This window comes from Gadus morhua, chromosome 5 (assembly GCF_902167405.1).
Source record: "Gadus morhua chromosome 5, gadMor3.0, whole genome shotgun sequence".
In the NCBI taxonomy this organism is placed as follows: domain Eukaryota; kingdom Metazoa; phylum Chordata; class Actinopteri; order Gadiformes; family Gadidae; genus Gadus; species Gadus morhua.
In genome coordinates this window covers 23,869,312-23,893,309 of record NC_044052.1, presented here as the reverse complement: position 1 = coordinate 23,893,309, position 23,998 = coordinate 23,869,312, and the positions used below count along the sequence as shown (strand labels likewise).

The 23,998-nt window shown below is 51.5% G+C and overlaps 2 protein-coding genes across 2 annotated transcripts in view; both read right to left on the bottom strand.

The window, feature by feature from the left end:
- plekhh1 (pleckstrin homology domain containing, family H (with MyTH4 domain) member 1) overlaps positions 1-10,317 on the bottom strand; it is a 34,784-nt gene extending 24,467 nt beyond the window's left edge. The window contains exons 1-3 of the mRNA XM_030356054.1: positions 10,306-10,317; positions 9,502-9,617; positions 8,837-9,188 (exon numbers count right to left, since the gene is read on the bottom strand). Of these exons, the coding sequence (XP_030211914.1) occupies positions 8,837-9,188; positions 9,502-9,617; positions 10,306-10,317 (480 nt within the window). The remainder of the gene's footprint in view (positions 1-8,836; positions 9,189-9,501; positions 9,618-10,305) is intronic.
- A 770-nt stretch (positions 10,318-11,087) lies between these two features.
- tmem229b (transmembrane protein 229B) overlaps positions 11,088-23,998 on the bottom strand; it is a 16,646-nt gene continuing 3,735 nt past the window's right edge. The window contains exon 2 of the mRNA XM_030357232.1: positions 11,088-14,693. Coding sequence (XP_030213092.1) covers positions 14,083-14,619 — 537 coding nt within the window. The 5' untranslated portion in view covers positions 14,620-14,693 and the 3' untranslated portion in view covers positions 11,088-14,082. The remainder of the gene's footprint in view (positions 14,694-23,998) is intronic.

Sequence of the window (23,998 nt, the reverse complement as noted above, 5' to 3'; positions counted from 1 at the left end):
CGTGTTTCTCATTCTTTATCTCGGTCAAAGGTTCCCCCGCGTCCCATCTGCTGAAACTGACCCATAAAAACACACAGTTGTCCTATCTCAGAGGCCGTTTCCCGCGCGTCTGTGGGGAGAGAGACAGACAGACAGAAAGAGAGGAAGAGAGAAAGGGCTTGAGGCTGATAACGTAACAGCCTCAACCGAATGTGTGGCCCGGGGTCAGATAGGCGGGAGGAGGGGATCCTCCAGGGACGTCCAAGCCTCTCTGCGGTGTCAGTTCCTCCAGGGTGTCAGTCGCTGGGTTTCCAATCTGTGTGTCCCTGGGCACCGAGAGCAGATTCTACAACGCCTCATCCAGAGAAATGCTTTAGTTTATAAGTCTTATTAAGTTTTCTGAAGGTGCGGTCACACCAAAAGACACATTTGTCGCCCGTTCGCAGTTATGTCGCGCGACAAATCATAAACTGTCGCTGTGCAAGTATTGTCAGGCGAATTTGCTGCGGTTCACCCCGGACTGCACTGCAGGGAACGGTTGGCCGGTTGAACGCTGATTGGCTGTTACGTTACACATGTCACTCAGTGGCCACGCTGTTGAACCGTTTGGCTGTCTTCTCGCGAATGTCGCGGAAAAGATGAAATATTTCTACTCGAGCGATTTTGTCGCGCTACACATCCTCGTGAACGCGCTCGGCTCGCCTGTGCGGGGCGAAAGTGTGGCGCGACAAATCAAAACATGTCGCCGGTTTTCTCTAGCGAATAATTTCCCCGATTGGCGTCTCTACGTTCACTTTGTACGGGATCGTGTCTCCCCTTCACGTTCGGTGTGAACGCACCTTGAGAGTTAAATATAAATATACTGTACATGCACGTGTCCCTGATTAACATAATCAAATTTAAAAAGACACGGCAGCCAATCAGGCGAGTGAATCGTTGGGATCGTTGAGCTGAAACGCCTCCGTTCGGGAGCGGGAGAGCGCAGCCAATGAGCAGCGAGGATTCACCGCAGGCGACTCTGAAGCCGGTGGAACGAGCAGGTGACCAACGGCCGGGGGGGGAGGAGCTAGTCTTCATGAGCATGAAGATGCTGGGCTTATCGCCACGACACTGTGTGTGTGTGTGTGTGTGTGTGTGTGTGTGTGTGTGTGTGTGTGTGTGTGTGTGTGTGTGTGTGTGTGTGTGTGTGTGTGTGTGCCTGTGTCTTTGTCTGTGTGTGTGTCTGTGTGTGTGTGTGTGTATGTAAGTGTGAGTGTGCATTCGTGCAAGCTAGCTTGGCTCGCTCTCCCCGTCACGTGAAATCAAATACCTGCCCTCCTCACACGCGACACGTTTTCCCACGGGTCGACGAGACTGTCCCAGGCCCGGGTCCCGACCCCGTCTAGGAACGCCAACCCCCCCTCTCACGGCCGTCTGGGCCACCACACACACGGCGATCCCCCTCCAGATCAGCACCATCAGCGCCCCCCGTGAACACATCAGCGCTCTGGGAGGACTCCAGTCTGTCCGCCCAGATGCCGCGGATTGTGTGTAGCCTCGGGTTACAAAGCCCACACAGGGACATGATACACGGTACACAACGCACACACTGGAACCACAAACATGACCCCCCCACACATACACACGCACAGTGAGGGGGGGGTGGGGGGGGCCAGATGGTAGCGGGACACGGGAGTAGGGATGGGAGCACATTCTTGAGAAAACTTAAACCTACGGGGACACTGTCCCAGACAGGGTGGTCGTAAGATGGACCCGCGCGAGGGGGGGGGGGGGGGGGGGGGCACCAACTGTTGGGGTGCGGCGAGGACCGGGACATCAAAGAGAGCAGGAGGGTCTGAAAGTGAGCCGTGGTCCGGTCTGTCGGTCTCATGAACACACACACACACACAGACACACACACACACACACACACACACGCACACACACACACACACACACACACACACACAGGAAAGGTCACGCTACCAACTGCTGGGGGGGGGGGGGGGGGGGTTATTGAAGGGGAGGAGCCTACAGACCGCCAGGACATTGTGGACGGGCCACTCTGAATTTAAACGGCCCTTGTTTTTCAAATTCGGTACCGATACTGGTAGCCAACGAGATCCACCAGGTGGGATGACCGGAGGACCCGGGAGGCTTCCCGGTCCCCAACGAGGGTGATGGCTCACCCCTTGTCTAGACACCGATAATCCCTCCAGTGTGTGTGAGCCGGACCCAGCGGTTACCAGAGGAGTCCGAGCACGTGAGGTCAGCGATGACCTCACAGCAAGAGAGAGAGAGAGAGAGAGAGAGAGAGAGAGAGAGAGAGAGAGAGAGAGAGAGAGAGAGAGAGAATGGCTGCATCTAAACTACATGCTGTGATCTCTCTAGAAGCCCAGAAAACCTGAATATCCAGTTATCAGACACACGCACACAGAGTCAGCTTCTTGCCACTGCCTGTGTCATGTGTCACTCGCACAGCTGGTTGTTTGGGTGTTGTTGACATGTATACACTCTCATGCAGTATTGATTTACGGTGAAACACAAAACAACTAGGAAGAAACACGATAAAATACAGCAGAATTCGGATTAACTTCCAAAGGTGTGTGTGTGTGTGTGTGTGTGTGTGTGTGTGTGTGTGTGTGTGTGTGTGTGTGTGTGTGTGTGTGTGTGTGTGTGTGTGTGTGTGTGTGTGTGTGTGTGTGTGTGTGTGTGTAGAGGAGACAAGGCCCGGTGCTCTTGGGCGCAGGGTTCGGAGGTGTGACGCCACAATGCCGGTGAACTCACGTTCCGTCTGGCGACTGGCTCTCGGCCAATCGTCAGTGAGCAGGTAAGGGCCTGTCACGGTGACGAGCCCAGATTAACGAAGAGAGAAAGGAGATGACTGCTTGGTTGTTTTGTTTCCCCGTTAGCAGAAAACAAAAGCAGAGAGCGAGGTGAGGTCAGAGTCATGCTGCAGGTCACGTAGCGCATCCGGCTCCTCCTCCTCCTCTCCTCTTCCTCCTCCAGTTCCTGTACTCTTCCTCCTCCTCCTTCTGCTGCTCCTTCCTCCCCACCACCACCTCCCCCATTTTCCACCACCTACTGTACTTACCCGCCTCCAACCTCACCAGCCTCCTCATCCTCCTCTCTCAACACCTCTCCTCTTCCTCCTCAGCCTGAACCCTAAACTCCACCTGGAGGCGGCAGCGAATGCTTCAATCAGGGACAAGCAAACGCTGCCCTGGGCACCCACGAGCCATCACTCAAAACACACACACACAAACACACACACACACACATAAGAAAGACCAGACACACGCACACACACAAACAGGACCAGAGACTCACAAGACCAGACACGGATAAACACACACGCAAACACACACAGCTCCATGCACAGGGGGCTTCTCTTCGGTGGGGGACATGGTGTGAGAAGTCTGCAGTGAATGGTCTCTCCATCACGCAGTGGGAGCAGTGAGCAGGGCCACGGAGAGAAGAGGTGACCCCAACCACAGACCAGGGGTAGGCAGAAGAGGAGTGTGTGTGTGTGTGTGTGTGTGTGTGTGTGTGTGTGTGTGTGTGTGTGTGTGTGTGTGTGTGTGTGTGTGTGTGTGTGTGTGTGTGTGTGTGTGTGTGTGTGTGTTTAGAGGAGGGGAATCCTCTCAGGTAGTATGCTATATGCTGACACAACATCCGGCTAAACCCATCAGCCAAAAACAACACACAGGAATGACACTACTTCCTGCTAAATAATGCTGCAAAAGGCTTGCTCTTCTGACTTACTCAGCTAGAGACAGACAGACAGACAGACAGACAGACAGACAGACAGACAGACAGACAGACAGACAGACAGACAGACAGACAGACAGACAAAGAGAGAGAGATACAGAGATACAGAGATACAAACTGATCTCTCAGTTTGGGGAATCATGAGTCATGGTCTGTGTGTACACACATGCAGGCACACAGACATGTATAACCTGCCCCCCCAACACACACACACACACACACACACACACACACACACACACACACACACACACACACACACACACACACACACACACACACACACACACACACACACACACACACACACACACACACACACCATCAGTGTCTGTACACGTAGTAGGACCCAATGGGAGTCAATAGGTCCGTGCGTTAAAGTGAATGAGCCGTTGAGGTATCTTCCGTTAAGGGTTTAACCGTTTTCGAACCTGAGTGGTTTGATAAATATATATCCAATCCTGCGCACATAAATCAAGTGACACAAGTCTTATGGGGTACAACAGAAAATCTGCAATACGCGAATAAAAGATTAGAAAATACAAGATTGGACGTGCATGTAGTGACGGGCTGGGAAGGCCTGTAGCCAGACCTCCATGTTGGATGTTCCCCATCGCCTGTATCGCTCCATCATACCCCTGCATCCTGAGGAGAGAGAGAGCCCTACAGGGGTGAGGTGGGGGCTGTGGTGGTGTTCAGAGGCTGGACCTCTACCTACGGGGGGCTGTGGTGGTGTTCAGAGGCTGGACCTCTACCTACAGGGGGGGGGGGGGGGCTGAGGTAGTGTTCAGAGGCTGGACCTCTACCTGGGGGGGGGGGGCTGAGGTAATGTTCAGAGCTTTGGCCGCTGCTTTGGAAACACCAGCATCAGTCCGCACTTCAAAGCCGCTCTATAAATAAACTGACTGTACACCCCTCTGCTCCGAGCCAATCAGCTCAGGGGGAGGGACAGAGCCGGGCCAGAGAGGGAGAAGGGGGGGGGGGGGGGGGGGTACGATGGCCTCCCAAAGCGCTGCCCAATTGACCCCGAACGGAAATCGACCTGTTTGTCTTGACTCTAAAATGGGGTATTTTTTTTTACGCGGCCGAATGGTTGAAATAACAAAGGCTATGAACGCACACATTTCATAAACACACGTCAGGAACAGCTGCACCAACAGCAGCACTGTAGCCTGCTGTAGTGGGGGGGGGGGCCTCATCAGGTCATAAAGCATGTTGAGCTGGACAGATCGCTAAGACCATTGCAATGGCCCATACTGCCAAGGGCCTCGCTAGGGAGGAGACGGCTGAGGTAGCAATAGGCTATGACCTGCTAGCTAATAGCATTGAGCTATCTATAGGGACAATGGACCCTGATACAAATGATTTAGAGGTAGACCATACCTATTATAGGAAGATATACTATAAGTTATGGGTTACTACACAAGAAAAGAACGTCATAAATATATAATTCATCATAATATTAACGGTAGTGTGAGTTATCCAATTTGTGCCCATTATGGTTCTAGCAGTAACTCAATGAAGGGCTGATATCGTCTGGTACGTCATATCCACTTTACTAACAAACCACGAGTCCTCGTACGCAATGTGAGGAGCAGTCTGAAGCATTCCCATCTCATCAACAACGTCGAGGGGGAAAATCCAGCATTCGACTTATTTCAAGGTTTTCAACGTCGTCACTGAAGCCTCGACCACATCAGACGAAGGCCTGAAGACTCCGGAGAGAATCCGATCTATCGGTTAACGTTAAGTCGTACCGGCCAGGGGAGCGTTTCGCCCGGCTGCCATCATTAAGCGCCCTGCCAGCGGTTTTGGACGCCAGCGCGTGGAAACGAGAGTCTTTCCCCTTCACAGTCAACTCCTTCTCCAGTTGGAAAACATGAGCGCACTGCACCCAGCGAGGAGGAGGAGTAGGCGGAGGAGGAGGTGGACGAAGGGACTTATGCAATAACGCTGAGCCAGGGAGCAGTTAAGAGGCTGGCAGGGATTGTGAGATCCTTATCTAACTGAAGAATGTGTTTATGAATGTAAAAGTGTGTGTGTGTGTGTGTGTGTGTGTGTGTGTGTGTTTCTGTGTGTGTGTGTGTGTAGCACGTTTTGGCTGGCAGCTGTCATTAGTACAAACAAGCGGTTGATGTGACAGTAAAACAGTTGAATACAGTTGGGAGACTACCTCCACCAGTAGCAGGCAGAACTGCTGTCGATGAGCCAACTGACACATGGGTCGTGCGCACACTCACGCACACACACACACACACACACACACACACACACAGATAGAGCTGAAGCTATCACTAAGGTATCCAGAACTCCACACATTTCTTACTTTTCGTCCATTTTTCCATTAAACTATCACCACCGCTTACATGCATGACGTTATAATTCCGTGGTGTCTTGATCGAGTATTACAACCTTTCTTAGAAATCGTGACAAAATCAGGAAGAATGTGTAACTCCTAGCCCTGTCAACAGCAGTAAGTGGTGGAGGGAGGGAGGGAGGGGGAGAGAGAGAGAGAGAGAGACAGACAGACAGACAGACAGACAGACAGACAGACAGACAGACAGACAGACAGACAGACAGACAGACAGACAGACAGACAGACAGACAGACAAAAAGAGCCGTAGAATAACAGCAGAACAGATTCATCTGGGCCTGGAGGAGCCAAAATGGCCGACCAACTGGTGCAGCCGCGGCGTTTGGAGCCGACGGGAGCGGCCGAGGGGACGGGAGGACCGGCTGAGAGCGAGCGGCCCCCCTGGGCTCCGGCCCGGCCCCCTTGGGCTCCAGCCCGGAGTGAGTGAGTGAGTGAGTGAGTGAGTGAGGTAGTGAGTGAGTGAGTGAGTGAGTGAGGTAGTGAGTGAGTGAGTGAGTGAGTGAGTGAGTGAGTGAGTGAGTGAGTGAGTGAGTGAGTGAGTGAGTGAGTGAGTGAGTGTCCTACACTCTTACTTAGAAAGAGAGCTCCAACAGTCTTAGGAGAGAGAGAGGGAATGACAGAGCAAGGGGCAAAGACAGACAGACAGACAGACAGACAGACAGACAGACAGTAAAAGGGAAAGTATTGATAAGATTAATAAAAAGAAAGAAACAAAGAAAGTATTATAAATATGTACTTTTAAACCAGAGTAATCCTGTGGGGCTGGAATCTATCAGCTGAGCGGTTGGTTTAACGCTGCGTCGAGGTGCGTCTGAGTGCTGCCAGAGGCTCCAGGGCGGAGCCCTGCTCCTCGTTCCCTTGGCCTGGAGCCTGTTGACCTCCGGGGCCACCCCACTGCTGCCTCACCAAGGCATCCGTGTTGCTCAACCAGCGTGGTTACTGCACAGTTCAGCCCCCCCCTGCACATCTCCTCCTCCTCCACAACCTCCTCCTCCTCCTCCACTACCACCACAACCACCACCTCCTCCTCCACAACCTCCTCCTCCTCCGCTTGCACCACCTCCTCCACCACCTCCTCCACCTCCACCACCTCCAACGTCCATGTGCCGAACACAAATGTCAAATAAATAAATAAATAAAGGAGTGCAATCTGAAATACATGACGAGGATGTTGAGAAACTCTCTCTCTCTCTCCCCCCCGCTCTCTCTCTCTCCCTCTCTCCCTCTCTCCCTCTCCCTCTCTCTCTTTCCTGGGATCGGGCGAGTGACTCAAAAAGAAGGTGCAGTCTGTAAGTTCAGGCAGTTAACTGTGGGAGTCAGACCAAACCACACACACAGCCACACACACACACATCACACAATCGCACACACATAAACACGCACACACACAGACACACTCCCTGCAGCGACGTGGGATACGTGCATCCTGTTATGCAAAAGATAAATCTGGCGGGAGATAAGAAGCCGGACTACTTTTACATCACACACACACACACACAGACACACACACATGGACATGCAAATGCAGGCACACACACACACACACACACACACACACACACACACACACACACACACACACACACACACACACACACACACACACACACACACACACACACACACACACACACTCTGGTTTGGTCTGTACAGTGTAGAGCTGGTACCCCGACAGACCCAGGTGGGTGAGTCCCCTCCAACACCCCCGACAGTAATGACTCTGGGGGTCTGTCGTCTGGGGGGGGGGGGGCTGAGTCTCTGGTTTCGTGTGCTTGGGAGACAGGAAATGGACAGCGTGTAGCCCGTGTTTCCATAGGGACCCCGGGGAATCCACCTGGAAGGGGTCCGGGCCAGCGCTGTGGAAAAGAGACCGCTCCAAAGAGTCGAGTCATTCCTCTCATAAAGAGAGTGGGGGGTGGGGGGGGGGGGGGGTAGAACAGGCAGTGGAACACACGGACCTTTATACACACACCACCGATTGGCAGGGAGGCTGGCGTGGACCGGCCTCAACGCTGCGCAACATCTGACAATCCTTTCAGGCAGGAAACACTGGCAAGACGGCCGGATCACCACTCATTCATTTTCCATTGCATTGATTTTTCTCTCTCTCCCTCTCTCTCTCTCTCTCTCTCTCTCTCTCTCTCTCTCTCTCTATAATAGAGAGAGAGAGAGAGAGAGAGAGAGAGAGAGAGAGAGAGAGAGAGAGAGAGAGAGAGAGAGAGAGAGAGAGACCCGGGAACCAAACTAAAGCATCGCCGTGCGCTCTCATCGCGTCCGACCGCACGGATCAGATCAGCATCCTGGGTACGGGGGGCTTTCTTTTCTTTATTTCAATCGCGGTCGTCTGTAATTATTTCCCGTCGAGTTTATGTTGTATAAACCCTTCATCACAACCCCCCCCCCCCTCCCCCACCCAACCCCCACAAGGACCAGGAAAGAAAACGGAGGAAACGAACCGAACCGTCAAAGAAAGGTCAGTTTGTTAAGAGCCGTGTTTAACTGAGGTGACAGGACCCAGGAAGGCGCTCTGCGGTGTGTTCCTTCTGTCACTCACTGTCAGGACCCCCCCCCCCTCCCCCCCAGAAAGAGAAAACATCTAAAGCACCGTTAGAAGCGGACACGCAGGACTGAGGGCCTCTGTGTGTTCCTACAGGTGCCGTCCTGGTGGAGGAGGTGGTGGAGGTGGAGGTGGAGGTGGTGGTGGTGGTGGTGGAGGTGGTGGTGGGGTCGAACCTTCTGAAGTGGCGAGCGTCTGGTGTGGCCCCAGTTAGGGGCCCAGGTCTGAAGGCCCCCGGGTCTGAAGGCCCCCAGATCTGAGGGCCCCCGGGTCTGAAGGCCCCCGGGTCTGAAGGCCCCCGGGTCTGAGGGCCCCCGGGTCTGAAGGCCCACGGGTCTGAAGGCCCCCGGGTCTGAAGGCCCACGGGTCTGAAGGCCCCCGGGTCTGAAGGCCCCCGGGTCTGAAGGCCCCCAGATCTGAGGGCCCCCGGGTCTGAAGGCCCCCGGGTCTGAGGGCCCACGGGTCTGAAGGCCCCCAGATCTGAGGGCCCCCGGGTCTGAAGGCCCCCAGATCTGAGGGCCCCCGGGTCTGAAGGCCCACGCCGGAGGTGAAGAAAAAGAAAAACAGAGGAGAAAATGTGTGGAGGAGGCCGGGGCCTTCACATCCGGGGGGAGGTGGGGGGGATGGGGGTGATGGGGGGGGGGGGTTCGTAGGCCAAACGGCGTACGAGAAGGAGGGATCGGGAGAGAGTGAGTCAAACCGGAGTGCCAAAGCGGTTTCCACCGGTTATTAAAGGAAATCCAGCCGAAAAAAATAAGAATAATAATAACACAAATCTCTGCGTATTTCGGCGTTCCCACGTCAGCGGAACGCTCCGATGAATGGAGCTGGAACGCCCCACCTCTGGCCGGCCGGGACGTGGGCGGAGCTCCTGGTTTCCCCTCCGCGTGTCAGCTGACCCCGCCCGGTGATGCCCGCCGGGCGCCACCGTGAGGCGGTGAACGAGCCAATCAGAGGCTGGGGAGGCCGCCCGCCACGAGAACAGAGGGCGCTTCTCTTGGACACACACACACACACACACACACACACACACACACACACACACACACACACACACACACACACACACACACACACACACACACACACACACACGCACTAATGGTGTTTAGACCACGCAGGCGACAGCCTGCCGGTCAGGAGCGGTCAGGGTGAGGCGTCTCGCTCAGGGACACCTCGACGCCCGGCTAGGAGGAGCCGGGCGTCGAACCGCCAACCTTCCGGTTACAAGACAACCCTCTCTATGACCTGAGCTAAACACACGCGTTCCGCACAAAAGCAGACGCACACAACCACCCACGCACCCGCACACACACACACACACACACTCACTAACGCAGACAGGCACACAATACACAGGCACTAGTGTAAAAGACAGACACACACGCGATTTACCCATAATCAAATAAAAATACAGGTAGACACACACAGTACGCAGACACAGGTCTTCGTTCACAAATTTGCAACTTAAGAAGCACACACACACACACACACACACACACACACACACACACACACACACACACACACACACACACACAAAGGACTCTAGATCAACCCTGAGAACTGTACCTATTATTTTCACAGTACAGGTTACAGAATCATTCCATATTTGGAGTGCAGGCCACTGATTGGCGGACGCTACCTCTGGCGCCATGGTTACAGGGGGGGCGGGGCTAAACGATGTTAATCGTGGAAGGTGCGGCGGAGAGCGTGAGGTGGACGCGCCCCGATACAGGTAGGACCGGAGACCTGAGAGTCTCAACTGAGAGTAGAATGATAAGACGGCCTGAGGACATTGGGCAGCGGGGTGTGGGTAGTGGGCGTGCAAAAATTAAAATTAAGGGATTTGCCTTGACAAGCGATTGACCCAGATTTGGCGCAGGTGTGGCGCCGTTGACTCGTCTACCACACAGATGATGTGACTGAACACGCGCCTTATATAGAGCTTCGAGGCCCACCAAGATATGAAAGAATGAGAATATCAGATCTTTGTTTATTTTGGTTTTGTAGCCTACGTTGACAGTCGATCATCAGGCTGACTTGGGTACGATTGTGGTTTTCAATAGTTAATCCTACTTAATAATGTGCCTGGGGTAAGCGTGCATGTTGAATCGTAACATAAGTCGTTCATCTACTGTCCCACCCACCTTGAAACAACTGCTTCTGGCCACTTTTGCTGGAGAGATGTAGACAACTTCCATCAGTTCCATCGACAAAAATCCGTAATCGGAGAAAGATCTAACCCAGCTGCAAAGTCACATTTTATAGTGAAAGAGCGCCCTCGTGTGGTTCCTCTGTGTAACTGTAGGTATACGCTACTTAGTTCTATCGCTCAACCATTATGCTACATTCACACTACTTTTGGTATAAAAAAGATGGTAAGTTAGCATTTCGAAAAGGAAATAATCAAAACCAGACGACATAAATCACTATTGAGTTTAGTCACAAGGCATAGGCACATATTGTTCTCAAACATACATGATTTACAATCAAATTGTTCCCCTTATTAATAAAGTAGGCTATACATGAACAGAATATAAACGTGATATACAGTAGTCTTTTTTCTTTACAAAAAAAATCAGTAAAGTCTTACAGAAAAAAATCAACTAGAGATTGTTACCAAGAAAATAATAAATTAAATCTTGGAGACCCGGGATGATGCAGTACATTTTCTGTCACTCAGACACTCAGTGACTAATGACAAACTTGGTTCCATTATGAGGAGAACTGACCCTCATTGATCCCACCTGAACTGCTGAGTGGCAAAGCGTCTACTTATCGATACAGCTGCAGTAGAGATGATCTAGTGGCTGGATCTAATGTCAGATATCGTGGTGATGCTCTCGGTGTCAATGGGATCTATTTATTTTTGCAATGGTCTAAGACGTCTAACACAGAAAAGAACATTGCCTTAGCGACAAATTAAAATAATGACATATATGGGCCAAATGGCTTACTAAGCAGTGAAAAGCGAAATGCAAATATCCTTGTATTCCTTCGACGCCATGAAATGTTCGGTATAAATAACTTTGTAATAAATATGGTAAATTAAAAATAAATGAAATACACTGTGTTCGTTATGATGTGAAGCCACATCAGCCCTTGCCCGATCTCAATGACGCGCAGGCGCAAAGACGTCGGGTTTTATTGCTGCAGTGGCGTTTTTGTTCCACTGGGTGGAAGCAATGTGTCATAAATAACTACAACACCACCAACGGGAAGCTTCAAGCTACCAGTCCAAAGTATAGATTAATTCTGTTGTCATCCTGAGAAAAACGTGGTGTCAACATCCACACCATATTTACGCGGAGGTTTTTGTTAGAGTTTAAAACGCAGTCTTTCCCTGAATGGAGATGCCTGAACACGGAGCGGTTTTCATTTTCGCTCTCGACACTGCATGTGTACAGAGTGCACGTATCAGAGCAGGACAGCAGGCGGCAGGTCGGTACGATGATCAGCATTATGACGATGCAGCAGTTCGGGTTGATATCATCGTTTGGAATAACGGCCGCCTGCTGTCAACCACCCGTCGGACTAGATGCGTTTGCCACGCAGGGAAATACAGTCAATGTCAAATGAGCCTCGAATGGGGACTCATGATTTGTATGAGCAGGACAAACATAGTCCTATAAAAGTGTATTCTATTCACAGTCCCATACTTTCTCTGTGTAGTCAGTCGGTCACACAGCACACATAGCCTACTTCGGATTCCTATGGACTTAAAGCAATTGAATTGCTAACTTATTGGTTAATTAGTTGCCCAGAAATTACAAATAAATCACCATTGCTGATAAATCAGCAAAGATATAATATGAAACCTGAATGATTGAGAATTTTTTTATGGTTCTTGAATTCATTGATTGATTAAGTGAAACGAAAGACAATCGAGCTGCATTTTAATAATTACATTTTAGGATGAGAGCATTATGGAAATATTTGTCATATTATACTATCTACAACATAATGGGTATGTATTATTAAGTAGGATTATATTATGAGTATTAAGCATTCTTTAGTACTTCATTACCTGATTCTAACTATTATTTCATGGTTCAAATAAAACTAGAAATTGGCTGAAAATAGTAGGGAAAAAAATAAAACTAAAGTGGCCAGATAGAGTTGAATCAACGATGGCCTTGTCAAACCTGCAGGTCAGATACTTTCGGCCAATGTTTTCAGGTTCATTTGCCAGCCTTTTCATCGATACAGTTACCTTCAAATGAATCGACCGGTGACAAACTGACAGTAAAGCACAAGTCAAACATAAATGTTTCAACAGACACAATGAGGACATGCCAGACAAGGAGAACACGAAACACACGGACACTCAAGTTACAAATGAATAACAGTACTGAAATGATGAGTCCATGAACCGTTACATTTTGTTGTTTTTACTATTAACGATTTTGCCAATTTCTTTTGTCAATTTGTAATTTAACCGATTTATTCTTAATGCTGAAGATCCTTCGGCTTATACTAAGCAAGTCATTTTAAAATGAATCCTCTTTCACCCTGGGGTTCTGGTAACCAACCCGTCACCGACTGACAATGCTTCACACCATCTATCGACTATTAAAATAATGATCAGCTGTGATGCCACAGTACAACTGGTAGGTGTTCCATTCCGCCCCTCTTGTTGATGGCCCTGATTCATCATCTGACCCTCAGCTCAAACACCTGCCGAGCCGCACAGTGAACGCAGGTCATGTGACGGGTCATGTGACACATGGCCGACCGGAGAGTGAACGGGGATGGACGGAGTAATGGAGGACGTTCTTCATGTTTGGAAGACAGGATTTCACATGCATAGCGTCAGGCATCGGGCGCTTCACTCACAGTAGAAAGACATTCTCCACGGCGTTGGAAACGCTTCAGTCCGGAACAGTGTGCGACTACAGTACTCTGAAGGTTAATAAATAGTAGAAGACCCGTTTAGAAAAAGACATCATTCAACCACAGTCAACCAAGTTACGGTTGTATGTCCTTTCGACCCTCAGGAGTTCTTTATTCCCAGCTGCTGTGTTTTACTTTTCTCCTCTTCACCACTTTGTCTTCTTCTCTGACGTCATACTTCGTCAGGGTCCGTTGCACTTGAAGCTCACACTTCGCAGGGTCCTCTTGGATAAGATGAGGAGGAGGGAGGAGGAGGAAGAGGTCAAAGGTTGCATGTGGTTTATAAGAACCGGACCCGCTCAAGGTGAACCGAATCGGACGGAGAAGGCATGCTAGCTGAGGACGGATAGTTAGCATGGAGCTAAACAGCGTAATGAATCGCTTTTATTTCCTGTTTTTTAAAAAGCCCTTTTCCCGAGCCGCACCGCGTACTGGGAGCAAACTGGTCCATTACTGGGAGCAGACTGGTCCAGTACTGGGTGGGAGGACGGGCAGCTGGTGTTGGGGGGGGGGGGGGGGTTGGGGGTCATTCAGCCTTCAGGTAGCCATTGGTCCCGCCCCCGGCCCCCGCCTCCCCGTCTCCCCTCGCCGCCCTCCCCCCTTCGGCGGGGTCGCGGTGGAGGCGGAGCCGCAGCGTCTTGCGGATGACGAGCCGCTCGGCCAGGAAGGCGGCGCAGAACCACGGCAGGGCGTACTCGGCCGTGACCAGCCCCATGAAGTTGTACCTGAAGGCGGAGTAGTCCCAGGGACAGGCGTCGAACTGCCGCAGCAGCAGCCCCGTGCTGAACTCCCAGACGTACGTCCAGAGCGTGTACAGCACGCAGCGCAGCGGCAGCGGCACGCGGCCGCGCAGCCTCAGGTACATGCGCTCCACGCTCAGGATGCACGTGCCGTAGATGAAGAGCGCCCACACGCTGGTCACGCCCGGGAACTTCCAGTCGCGGTGCACGGCGAACTCCCAGGCGGCGGTGAACATCACCTCGCAGAAGTAGCCGTGGATGGCGTACAGGTACCAGCGGGACAGCGTCGTCAGGGGCGCGGCCGGGGGCGCGGCCGTCGCCATCGCTGGGGCGCCGCGGAGCCTCGGCACCTCGCACGCCGTTTAGCCCCTCCCCTCCTGGCTGACGCCACGCAGACCTGACGGAGGAGAGAGAGGGGGAGGGAGGGAGGAGGGGGATGAGAGATCAAACGGACCGAGAGGAGACGGAGTCGGCGGTGGAACGACGTGTCGACGGCCCCCTCGTCACCGGACCGCCCGCCGCACTGCGGTCGAGGTCACGGGAGGCGGGCCCCCGTGAAACGCGACCCTGACGAGGGCTGAGCTCATCACGAGGGGTCCGGAGCCCCCCCCCCCCCCCCGGCGGTGTCTGAGTAATCCTATGTAACGGATCGCTCCATCACCTGACCTGGCCCTGACCATGCCCCCTCTCTCGTTTCGCATATCCCCCCCCCCGCCTGGAGGCACGCAGGCCCGGTGTCCGATGTCCGGAGACGAGAGAGGCCCTTCAGGAGCCCCCCCCCCCCCCCCCCCATTACCAGCCCCCCCTGGCTCGGTCTATCTATCATCCGGCACTTCCCGTAAACAGCACTTCATCTTATGGGCCGTGGCGAGAACGAGGTCTTCAGATTACCAGGAGGAACTACAGTGGTACCTCGTAGCAGAGGAGAACACACACACACACACACACACACACACTCACACGCACACTCATACCCTGACACACACACACAAGCACACACACGCACACACAGAACGTAGCAGAGGGGGGCTAAAGGAGGTGACGACTACAAACGGTTATTCATAGAACAAAAAGCCATTTTTCTTTTGTCTTTGTGTTTTTCCTTCAAAGGGCCGGTGGGGGGGGGGCACCCCTGGCCCCGGGGATTATTATGCGTCGCCGGTTCTACCAAACAAGGAACAAGGACCCAACACCCCCCACCCCCCATCATGGGAGGGCCCTCACTCCGGACTCGCTGCCCCCAGAATCCCAACGCACTCAGTTCAGGACTTCCTGGGAAAACTCCCCCAGAGTCTGCTCTCTGTTCCCCTTTCTTTCGTAATTCATTCAGTCTTACTTTCATTTTTTCATTCTTTCCCTTCTTTTCTTTCAAGGCAGTTTCATTCTGAGGTGGTCAAAGATCGACGCTTGTTCGGGGGTTAGGGTTTAACTGCAGAGGCAATGGGCGTCCTTGTGCGCCTTCATTCCACGCAGGGCGGTTTCAACTTTCGACTCTGGCCGTCAGCGATATCTGAATGAATCATGAATCAAATCTTGGATGGTAGGGGCCACCATTTTCTCCTCTGATTGGTTAGAAGGTTAAGGTTAGGGTAGTAGTGGTAAGGGTTAGGGTTACGCACTGATCACTGTTCGCCGTGGAGTGGTTACATTGTAATGAGTTGAAACCCCCTGAGTCGAATGAAGACGGATAAGGACACCCTTGGCCTCAGCAGTTAACGCCAAAAGCCCCCGAGCAAGAGTCGATTTTTGACGAACTCGGAGTGAGACTGTGTTGCTTTTTTCCATAGCTGTCTGTCTTTCTTTCTTTCTTTCATTCAGTCTTTCTTCCTTTCACACTTTCTCTACCTACTCCCTTGCTTTGTCGTTCTCTCTCTCTCTCTCTCTCTCTCTCTCTCTCTCTCTCTCTCTCTCTCTCTCTCTCTCTCTCTCTCTCTCTCTCTCTCTCTCTCTCTCTCTCTCTCTCTCTCTCTCTCTCTCTCTCTCTCTCTCTCTCTCTCTCTCTCTCTCTCTCTCTCTCTCTCTCATGTACATATGTAGAAACATCAGCCAAATAAGTCTAATCCATTCTAGAGAGAGAGAGAGCGAGTGAGTGTGTGTGTGCAAACACACAGGTTGCTGTCTGGGTGAGTGTAACCCTGCTGATAAGATGAAACCATAAAGATCACAAACACAACATGAACACACCGAGCCCCCGGACTGTCATCACAGCGCGTGTTTGAGTCTGTCGCTCACACACACACACACACACACACACACACACACACACACACACACACACACACACACACACACACACACACAGGGACAATGGAATCAACCCAGTCTGACCAGTAAACACAGTGTGTGAGGTGGCTCCAACATACTGGCAGCTGTGCTCTCTGTCGCCATTGATTGCAGCGGGGCTGCCCCCCCCCCACTGGCCCCCGCCCACACACACACAGGCCCACACACACATTACCATTTATCCCCCCCCCCCCCCCACGATGTCCCCGACCTGTGATCTGAGGCCGGTCACCGCCTGAATAAAGACTCATCATGGGGAATCGTACACAGTGTCGATAAACCCCGATATGCCGATGCTGTACGCCTCACTGTGGGTACCACGATGAGGGCTGTGGGATTGGACTGAAGCTCATTTTAACTTCGGACATGAAGGAACCTCAAGGTGACTGTCAGACTCTGTGAAGCCCTCAACATTCAACGGAGAGTCTCACCGTAACAACTTCAGGCCAGTGGGTCGTGGAGGAGCTCCACACGGCCCCATCAAGGGGGCAGCTGTGTATTATTAAATAGATATCATACAGCTCGACAAAACGAATGCTGTAGAAGAATTCAGTGACACAAAAATGCCCGCTGTTATGTTATCTGATGTTCTCTGAATAAACTCACCCGACAAACACAAAGAATGTATAAATACCTCCAGCCCACATTGTTTGGACTGAAGACAATAGAAACACTCACAACTAAGCACAGTCCTGATTATTAAATGTTCGCCGGAGACCCATCAGCAGGAGGAGGTGACGGGCTGGTTAGAATATGTTGTGAAATGTTTGGACAAGGGTGTTCACCAAGGTGAGAGGATGAGGGAGGCGAGGTCGCAGGACGAACTGGCTGAAAGGTTTGCCACCAAACATGGCAAAACAAGAAGTGCTCGAAGACCATGGACATAGCTGTTGTGTGTTCATTCTCTATCTGTTGTCTGATGTGGCAGACTTCTCTGGTTCTGGATCTGCTCTTTGGGCAAAGGCCGGCCTGGGAACCGATGGGGCACAGGGCAGTGTCACTCTGAGCCATTCCAGGTTGATAAAGATAGACAAAGCATTCATACGGTCTGTTCAGGGACACATTCTGTCCCCGCTGTGAAGCGTCTGCACACTCGTCTTCTGGGCTTTAATAACAAGATATGTGAACCAGACAGTGTCTGGTACATTGGTAGAAAATGTGCATACGAGGACATTGATAAGTTAGATGATGATGCATGGCACAAACCAGACAATAATGGAAACAACGGAATATGGATGGCGGTGAAGCCATGCATAGGAGTTGTTTTACATCAACCCTGCCTGGAGCCCATGGGAGGGATTACAGAGCGAGAGACTTAACAACGTTTGTCTGAAGCTGGGAGAGCAGGTGTTCTGCAGAGCAGCTCAGCTTTTGTATTACTTTCTTAAACTTCTAAATAAAAGCCATCGATTGTGTTTGTCAGTTTCCTGATCTCTGTCCTTGTTAGAGTCAAGGTGTTCCAGTCTCTACCAAATAAGGAGGGAAAATCCAGAATGATACGCTGTGTTTGACTTAAAGTCATAGGGTTAGGGTTAGGGTTAGATATTAAGGGGAAAGTTGTTGGTCTTGCTCACACTAGGAGAAGAACGGGCCGAGGTTGACCTTATTCCACCTTTCACAGAACCAGAGGGGAGGAGTCCAGCCAAGCTAAGAAAAGTCCCCCCCCCCACCCCCTATCCAACAACCAGCCCTGCCAAGCCTATTACCATTCTGCCTTCATAGCCCTCACAACGATGCTGCCAACCTTCCTGTTGCCGTCCTCTCCTCTGACCCTCCACCAACCCCATCACCAGGGCAGAGTCAGCCCGTCCATGGTAGAGGCGCGTCCCATTCAGTTGGGCCCCATCAAGCATAATGACGCTACGTAAAAAATACTGAAATGTTCTAAATATCGAGTACTTAGACGTCGATAGACATCAGAATCGGGGCCATATAAACCGTTCTCAGCAGATCTGGGGCTGCTGGCTGGGCCTTGGAGAGTGAGGTCTTGTTTACACATCAAGGGGCATGAGGAAGGATAATAACCTCTTTAAAGGGGTTTGTTACAATGAAACCATCTTTAAAACTAATGGGATCACTTGCAGCTCGAGGTAATGGAGTGGGACATTCCAACCTGTCTGAGAGGACGTTGGACTCTAGTAAGTGCCCTCTAATCAATTTATGCAACTATACTTACAGCTCTGAGGAATGTGTACGTTGAAGTACATTCAGGTATCCTATCTGTGATTGGCTCAACATCCAAAGGGGCGGGCTCTGGAGCGACTATCAATCAAACTGAAACCTTTTAGGGATTCAACAAGGGAAGCAAATCCAGTATCTATTCTCATGTCTCTGATTTGCTAAGCATATTAAATGGTTTCTGATGTGAAAGTAACAAACACAACGTACATATGTGGCTTTTCTTTTGCATCAGGGCTTTAATGCGACGAAAGTGAATGTATCTAGAAGATTGTGTGCGTCTCACCGCCGGGTCAGCAGGACTCCACATCCTGTGGAGTCCTGGTCTGCAAAGTCGGATTATGGAACCTAGTAGGCCTTCAAAACCTTTTAAAGGGACACAAATACCACAATCCTGTATGTTAATGCAGCAGAGCTGCTGTTGAAAGGAGGCCCATAGAGATGGATGAGGTTGGGAAGCTTCCATTGTAAAGTCGGCCAGTTCTGGCTCTGTGTTTGTGCATGGATCATGTGTGTCTCTTCTCTCTTTGTGTCAATTGTATGCTTGGTTTTGTCATTGAGGGAGTCACATGTTGTAAAGATTGTGACTCTAGCTGAGACGTATTTGGCCTTGGCTGGTCCTGAATCCAACCAACCTGGCGGTTGGATGTCTCTGTGGTGCTGGGTTTTAAGTAGCTGGATGAACACTGCCCCCCTCCTTTAAGAACGCAACAGTTCAAGGCTTAGAAAGCAAAGTGAAATTCCTTTCACCTCCGGACCTTTCGAAGACAGTAAACGTAAAATACTAAATTAATGTCGAGCCACCAGTGGTAGGTACTGCTCCTCGCCAGGCTAGTCCTCCTTCCTCCATGGAATAGCCTGGCAAAGCATACGGCATGCAAACGGAAACCGATACTATTAATGGCGTGTGTTTATCGTTTGTAAAGCCGCTTAGGGCCAAGTGCTCACACATCTATCGTGCTTCCCATTCACACTAGCAGCAGGGTCGTCATCCAAGCTAGGTGACAACTAGCTTATCAGATTCTGGCTCTGGATAAGACGGGGATAGAAGCCAAGCCAGTAACCATTTCAGTTTCCACGCCACCTGCTCCAACGCCCTCGTGCCCTGAGGACACCACACTGCCTAAGTAAGAGCGTGGACCCCTCTGGAGTTAGGGTAGACAGAACGAGCACTGGCTTCCACTCGATGGAGTGTGGAGAAGCAGACGCACGACGGTGTAAGGAGTTGGGGTCCCAAGATGTTGTGTACCTAAAAGTGGGCTCACATCACCATCACCATGACGACCTCCAAGATGGAGAGCCATGTTGAGGCCACAGGCACTGTCCTGGGGCGGCTCTGCGCCCTATCGTGCTAAATCACGCTAGCTGCTAGCATCGATGACGCACAGACACACAAGATGGATGACGTCGGGGATGTCGTTCCGGTTGTCAGTGTTTTGGCTTGCGCTGGCCTTATACATCAAACACAGCTGTGTTGCTCACCAAAGCACTGTGAATTGATCACTGACGCCGATTTTTTCCTCAGTGGTCTATTCTGTATAGTCAGCTGTCTTTGTGTGTGTGTGTGTGTGTGTGTGTGTGTGTGTGTGTGTGTGTGTGTGTGTGTGTGTGTGTGTGTGTGTGTGTGTGTGTGTGTGTGTGTGTGTGTGTGTGTGTGTGTGTGTAAGATAAGGAAGGGGTCAGGGTGTCGGGTGTGAAGGGGAGCTCGTGAGTGGTGATAGATGATGAAAGGGAAATATAAAGAAAGACAGAATAAGGGAGAGAAAAAATAAAGAGAGAGAGAGAATAGTAATCTCGTTCTAATCAATGGCAGAGACAGGTCCATTAGTGCAGAGAAGGCTTGCTTGCTGCTGGGTTAGCGTGCTGGCTGATTCTGATTGCAAGGCTTTCAATAAGGAAGAAAACAGCTTAACAGCGATGACAGCTTAACAGCGGTGGCATATTAGATAGATACTAGACACTAGACATACTAGATCACGACTTACAAAGGGTTAAAATGAGGGATCTGTTAGGACCGCGGAGCTGCTATCCTTCGTTAGCCCGGGGGATCTGGTTTCTGCTGAGTGTTTACACTACATATAACCTTTAAAGTGCTGCGCCGTTCTCTGCGCCGGCATTGGTTCCGATGCTCGTTGAACACACACCTGCACTCTGTCCGCACTATTGTTAGAATGCACACAGCTGCGGGATTTGATTTGAGGACTTGAGTCAAATAACTTCAAGGGAAAATACAATAAATACAATACATTTTGGAAGTAGAATAATTAAAATCATTTGCAGGTTGCTCCAAATTGTACAGATTTGTTCCGATTACAGATTAATCTTAAATACAGATGAATCGACTCAAATGATAGATATATCCGCTGAATAAAAGTGAATGAAAATGGGGACATTTAAAGATGTTGATCCAATCATTGATCACTGATCACAATGTTCAACTCCATATCCAGGGGTTTTAGCATTAATTATTCATGACAAGTGAATAATCATGGGTCTTGCTGATCGGTAGATTGATGTTGGAGGCATCTCATCTATAATGGGTTCTCTGATGATAGTGTTTGTGTGTGGGGGGGGGGGGGGGGGGGGGGGGGAAGGGGGGGGTGGGGGTTGGCTTTACCCTCACGGTTGGTTTAATCATTCATGCTTTGTCTCTTGTCTTCTGGGTCGTAAAGTTCAGCCTATTTTTATTTCCCTCAGCGCTTGTGTTTCTATTATTCATGTAAAGTTGCAACATGGTGGCTTTAGACGAGAAAAGAAAGAAAGAGAGAGAGAGAGAGAAGGATGGAAAGAAGGAAAGAGAAAGAGAGAGAGAGAGAGAGAGAGAGAGAGAGAGAGAGAGAGAGAGAGAGAGAGAGAGAGAGAGAGAGAGAGAGAGAGAGAGAGAGAGAGAGAGAGAGAAGGATGGAAAGAAGGAAAGAAAGAAAGAAAGAAAGAAAGAAAGAAAGAAAGAAAGAAAGAAAGAAAGAAAGAAAGAAAGAAAGAAAGAAAGAAAGAAAGAAAGAAAGAAAGAAAGAAAAGGTTAGGGGTGAAAGAAAGAAAGACCACTTGACCAGAGAATTTGTTGAAGCAAATGCATGTACTACATTACGTTAAATATTAACTTTGTAACGGTCCCCCCCCCACCCCCCCCACCCCGTAGTGCTGTCTCCTCCTCCCTGACACCTACAGGAGCCCCGCGGCTGAAAGCCGTTGACTTCAGCTTCTCCTTTATTATTACAACCCAGCGATCACCCCCTACCGCCCTCCCCCCTACAGGGCTTATTGTTCCACCACTCTGACGGAGGTTCCCTTTGCGTTTCACTCTCTCTCTGCTCCTCCATCACTGCTGGGTCCTCAGCCCTGCCCTCCGGAGCTGAGGTGAGGGTTAGAGTCTCTCTCTGCTGCTCCATCACTGCTGGGTCCTCAGCCCTGCCCTCCGGAGCTGAGGTGAGGGTTAGAGTCTCTCTCTGCTCCCCCATCACTGCTGGGGTGCTGCCCTGCCCTCCGGAGCTGAGGTGAGGGTTAGAGTCTCTCTCTGCTCCCCCATCACTGCTGGGGTGCTGCCCTGCCCTCCGGAGCTGAGGTGAGGGTTAGAGTCTCTCTCTGCTCCCCCATCACTGCTGGGTCCTCAGCCCTGCCCTCCGGAGCTGAGGTGAGGGTTAGAGTCTCTCTCTGCTCCCCCATCACTGCTGGGTCCTCAGCCCTGCCCTCCGGAGCTGAGGTGAGGGTTAGAGTCTCTCTCTGCTCCCCAATCACTGCTGGGGTGCTGCCCTGCCCTCCGGAGCTGAGGCGGGTTAGAGTCTCTCTTTGCCCCCCCATCACTGCTGGAGTCCTCAGCCCTGCCCTCCGGAGCTGAGGTGAGGGTTAGAGTCTCTCTCTGCTCCACCATCACTGCTGAAGTCCTCAGCGCTGCCCTCCGGAGCTGAGGTGAGGGTTAGAGTCTCTCTCTGCTCCCCCATCACTGCTGGGGTGCTGCCCTGCCCTCCGGAGCAGAGTTGAGGGTTATAGTCTCTCTCTGCTCCTCCATCACTGCTGGAGTCCTCAGCCCTGCCCTCCGGAGCTGAGGTGAGGGTTAGAGTCTCTCTCTGCTCCCCCATCACTGCTGGGGTGCTGCCCTGCCCTCAGGAGCTGAGGTGAGGGTTAGAGTCTCTCTCTGCTCCCCCATCACTGCTGGGGTGCTGCCCTGCCCTCCTGAGCTGATGTGAGGGTTAGAGTCTCTCTCTGCTCCCCCATCACTGCTGGGGTGCAGCCCTGCCCTCCTGAGCTGAGGTGAGGGTTAGAGTCTCTCTCTGCCCCCCCATCACTGCTGGGGTGCTGCCCTGCCCTCCGGAGCTGAGGGTTAGAGTCTCTCTCTGCTCCCCCATCACTGCTGGGGTGCTGCCCTGCCCTCCGGAGCTGAGGTGAGGGTTAGAGTCTCTCTCTGCTCCCCCATCACTGCTGGGGTGCTGCCCTGCCCTCCGGAGCTGAGGTGAGGGTTAGAGTTATCCACTCTGAAGGGCCAATTGTGATCCCACGTCACGCAGTGCAAGAACAACGCAGACGCTTCGACGCAGTCGTGAACCTGTTGTGGTTCACATATACACACTACCCCCAGAGCGGTCTCTCTGGGGGTAGAGCGGTCTCTCTGGGGGTAGAGCTGTCTCTCTGAGTCTCTCTGGGGGTAGAGCGGTCTCTCTGGGGGTAGAACTGTCTCTCTGAGTCTCTCTGAGGGTAGAGCGGTCTCTCTGGGGGTAGAGCTGTCTCTCTGAGTCTCTCTGAGGGTAGAGCGGTCTCTCTGAGTCTCTCGGGGGGTAGAGCGGTCTCTCTGGGGGTAGAGCTGTCTCTCTGAGTCTCTCTGAGGGTAGAGCGGTCTCTCTGAGTCTCTCGGGGGGTAGAGCGGTCTCTCTGGGGGTAGAACTGTCTCTCTGAGTCTCTCTGAGGGTAGAGCTGTCTCTCTGAGGGTAGAGCTGTCTCTCTGAGTCTCTCTGAGGGTAGGGCGGTCTCTCTGCCTGTAGAAACACACTCTCTCACCCCCCCCCCCCCCCCCCCCAGTGTGTGTGTCTCTTGTGTCGCACTGAAGTCATTAACATTAACATTACCATCAGTAAGTAAGGAAGCCCTTTAGGATTTCCCTCAGGAGAAATGCAGTCGTCATAAAACTACAGCGAGATTAGAAGAGGAAGGCGGAGAGTGGGTAGGAAAACGGAAATACAAATAACTTCCTGTATTATATGGTTAATCATTCCACAAAACAAATGAGCACAATAAAACTTTATCACTCAC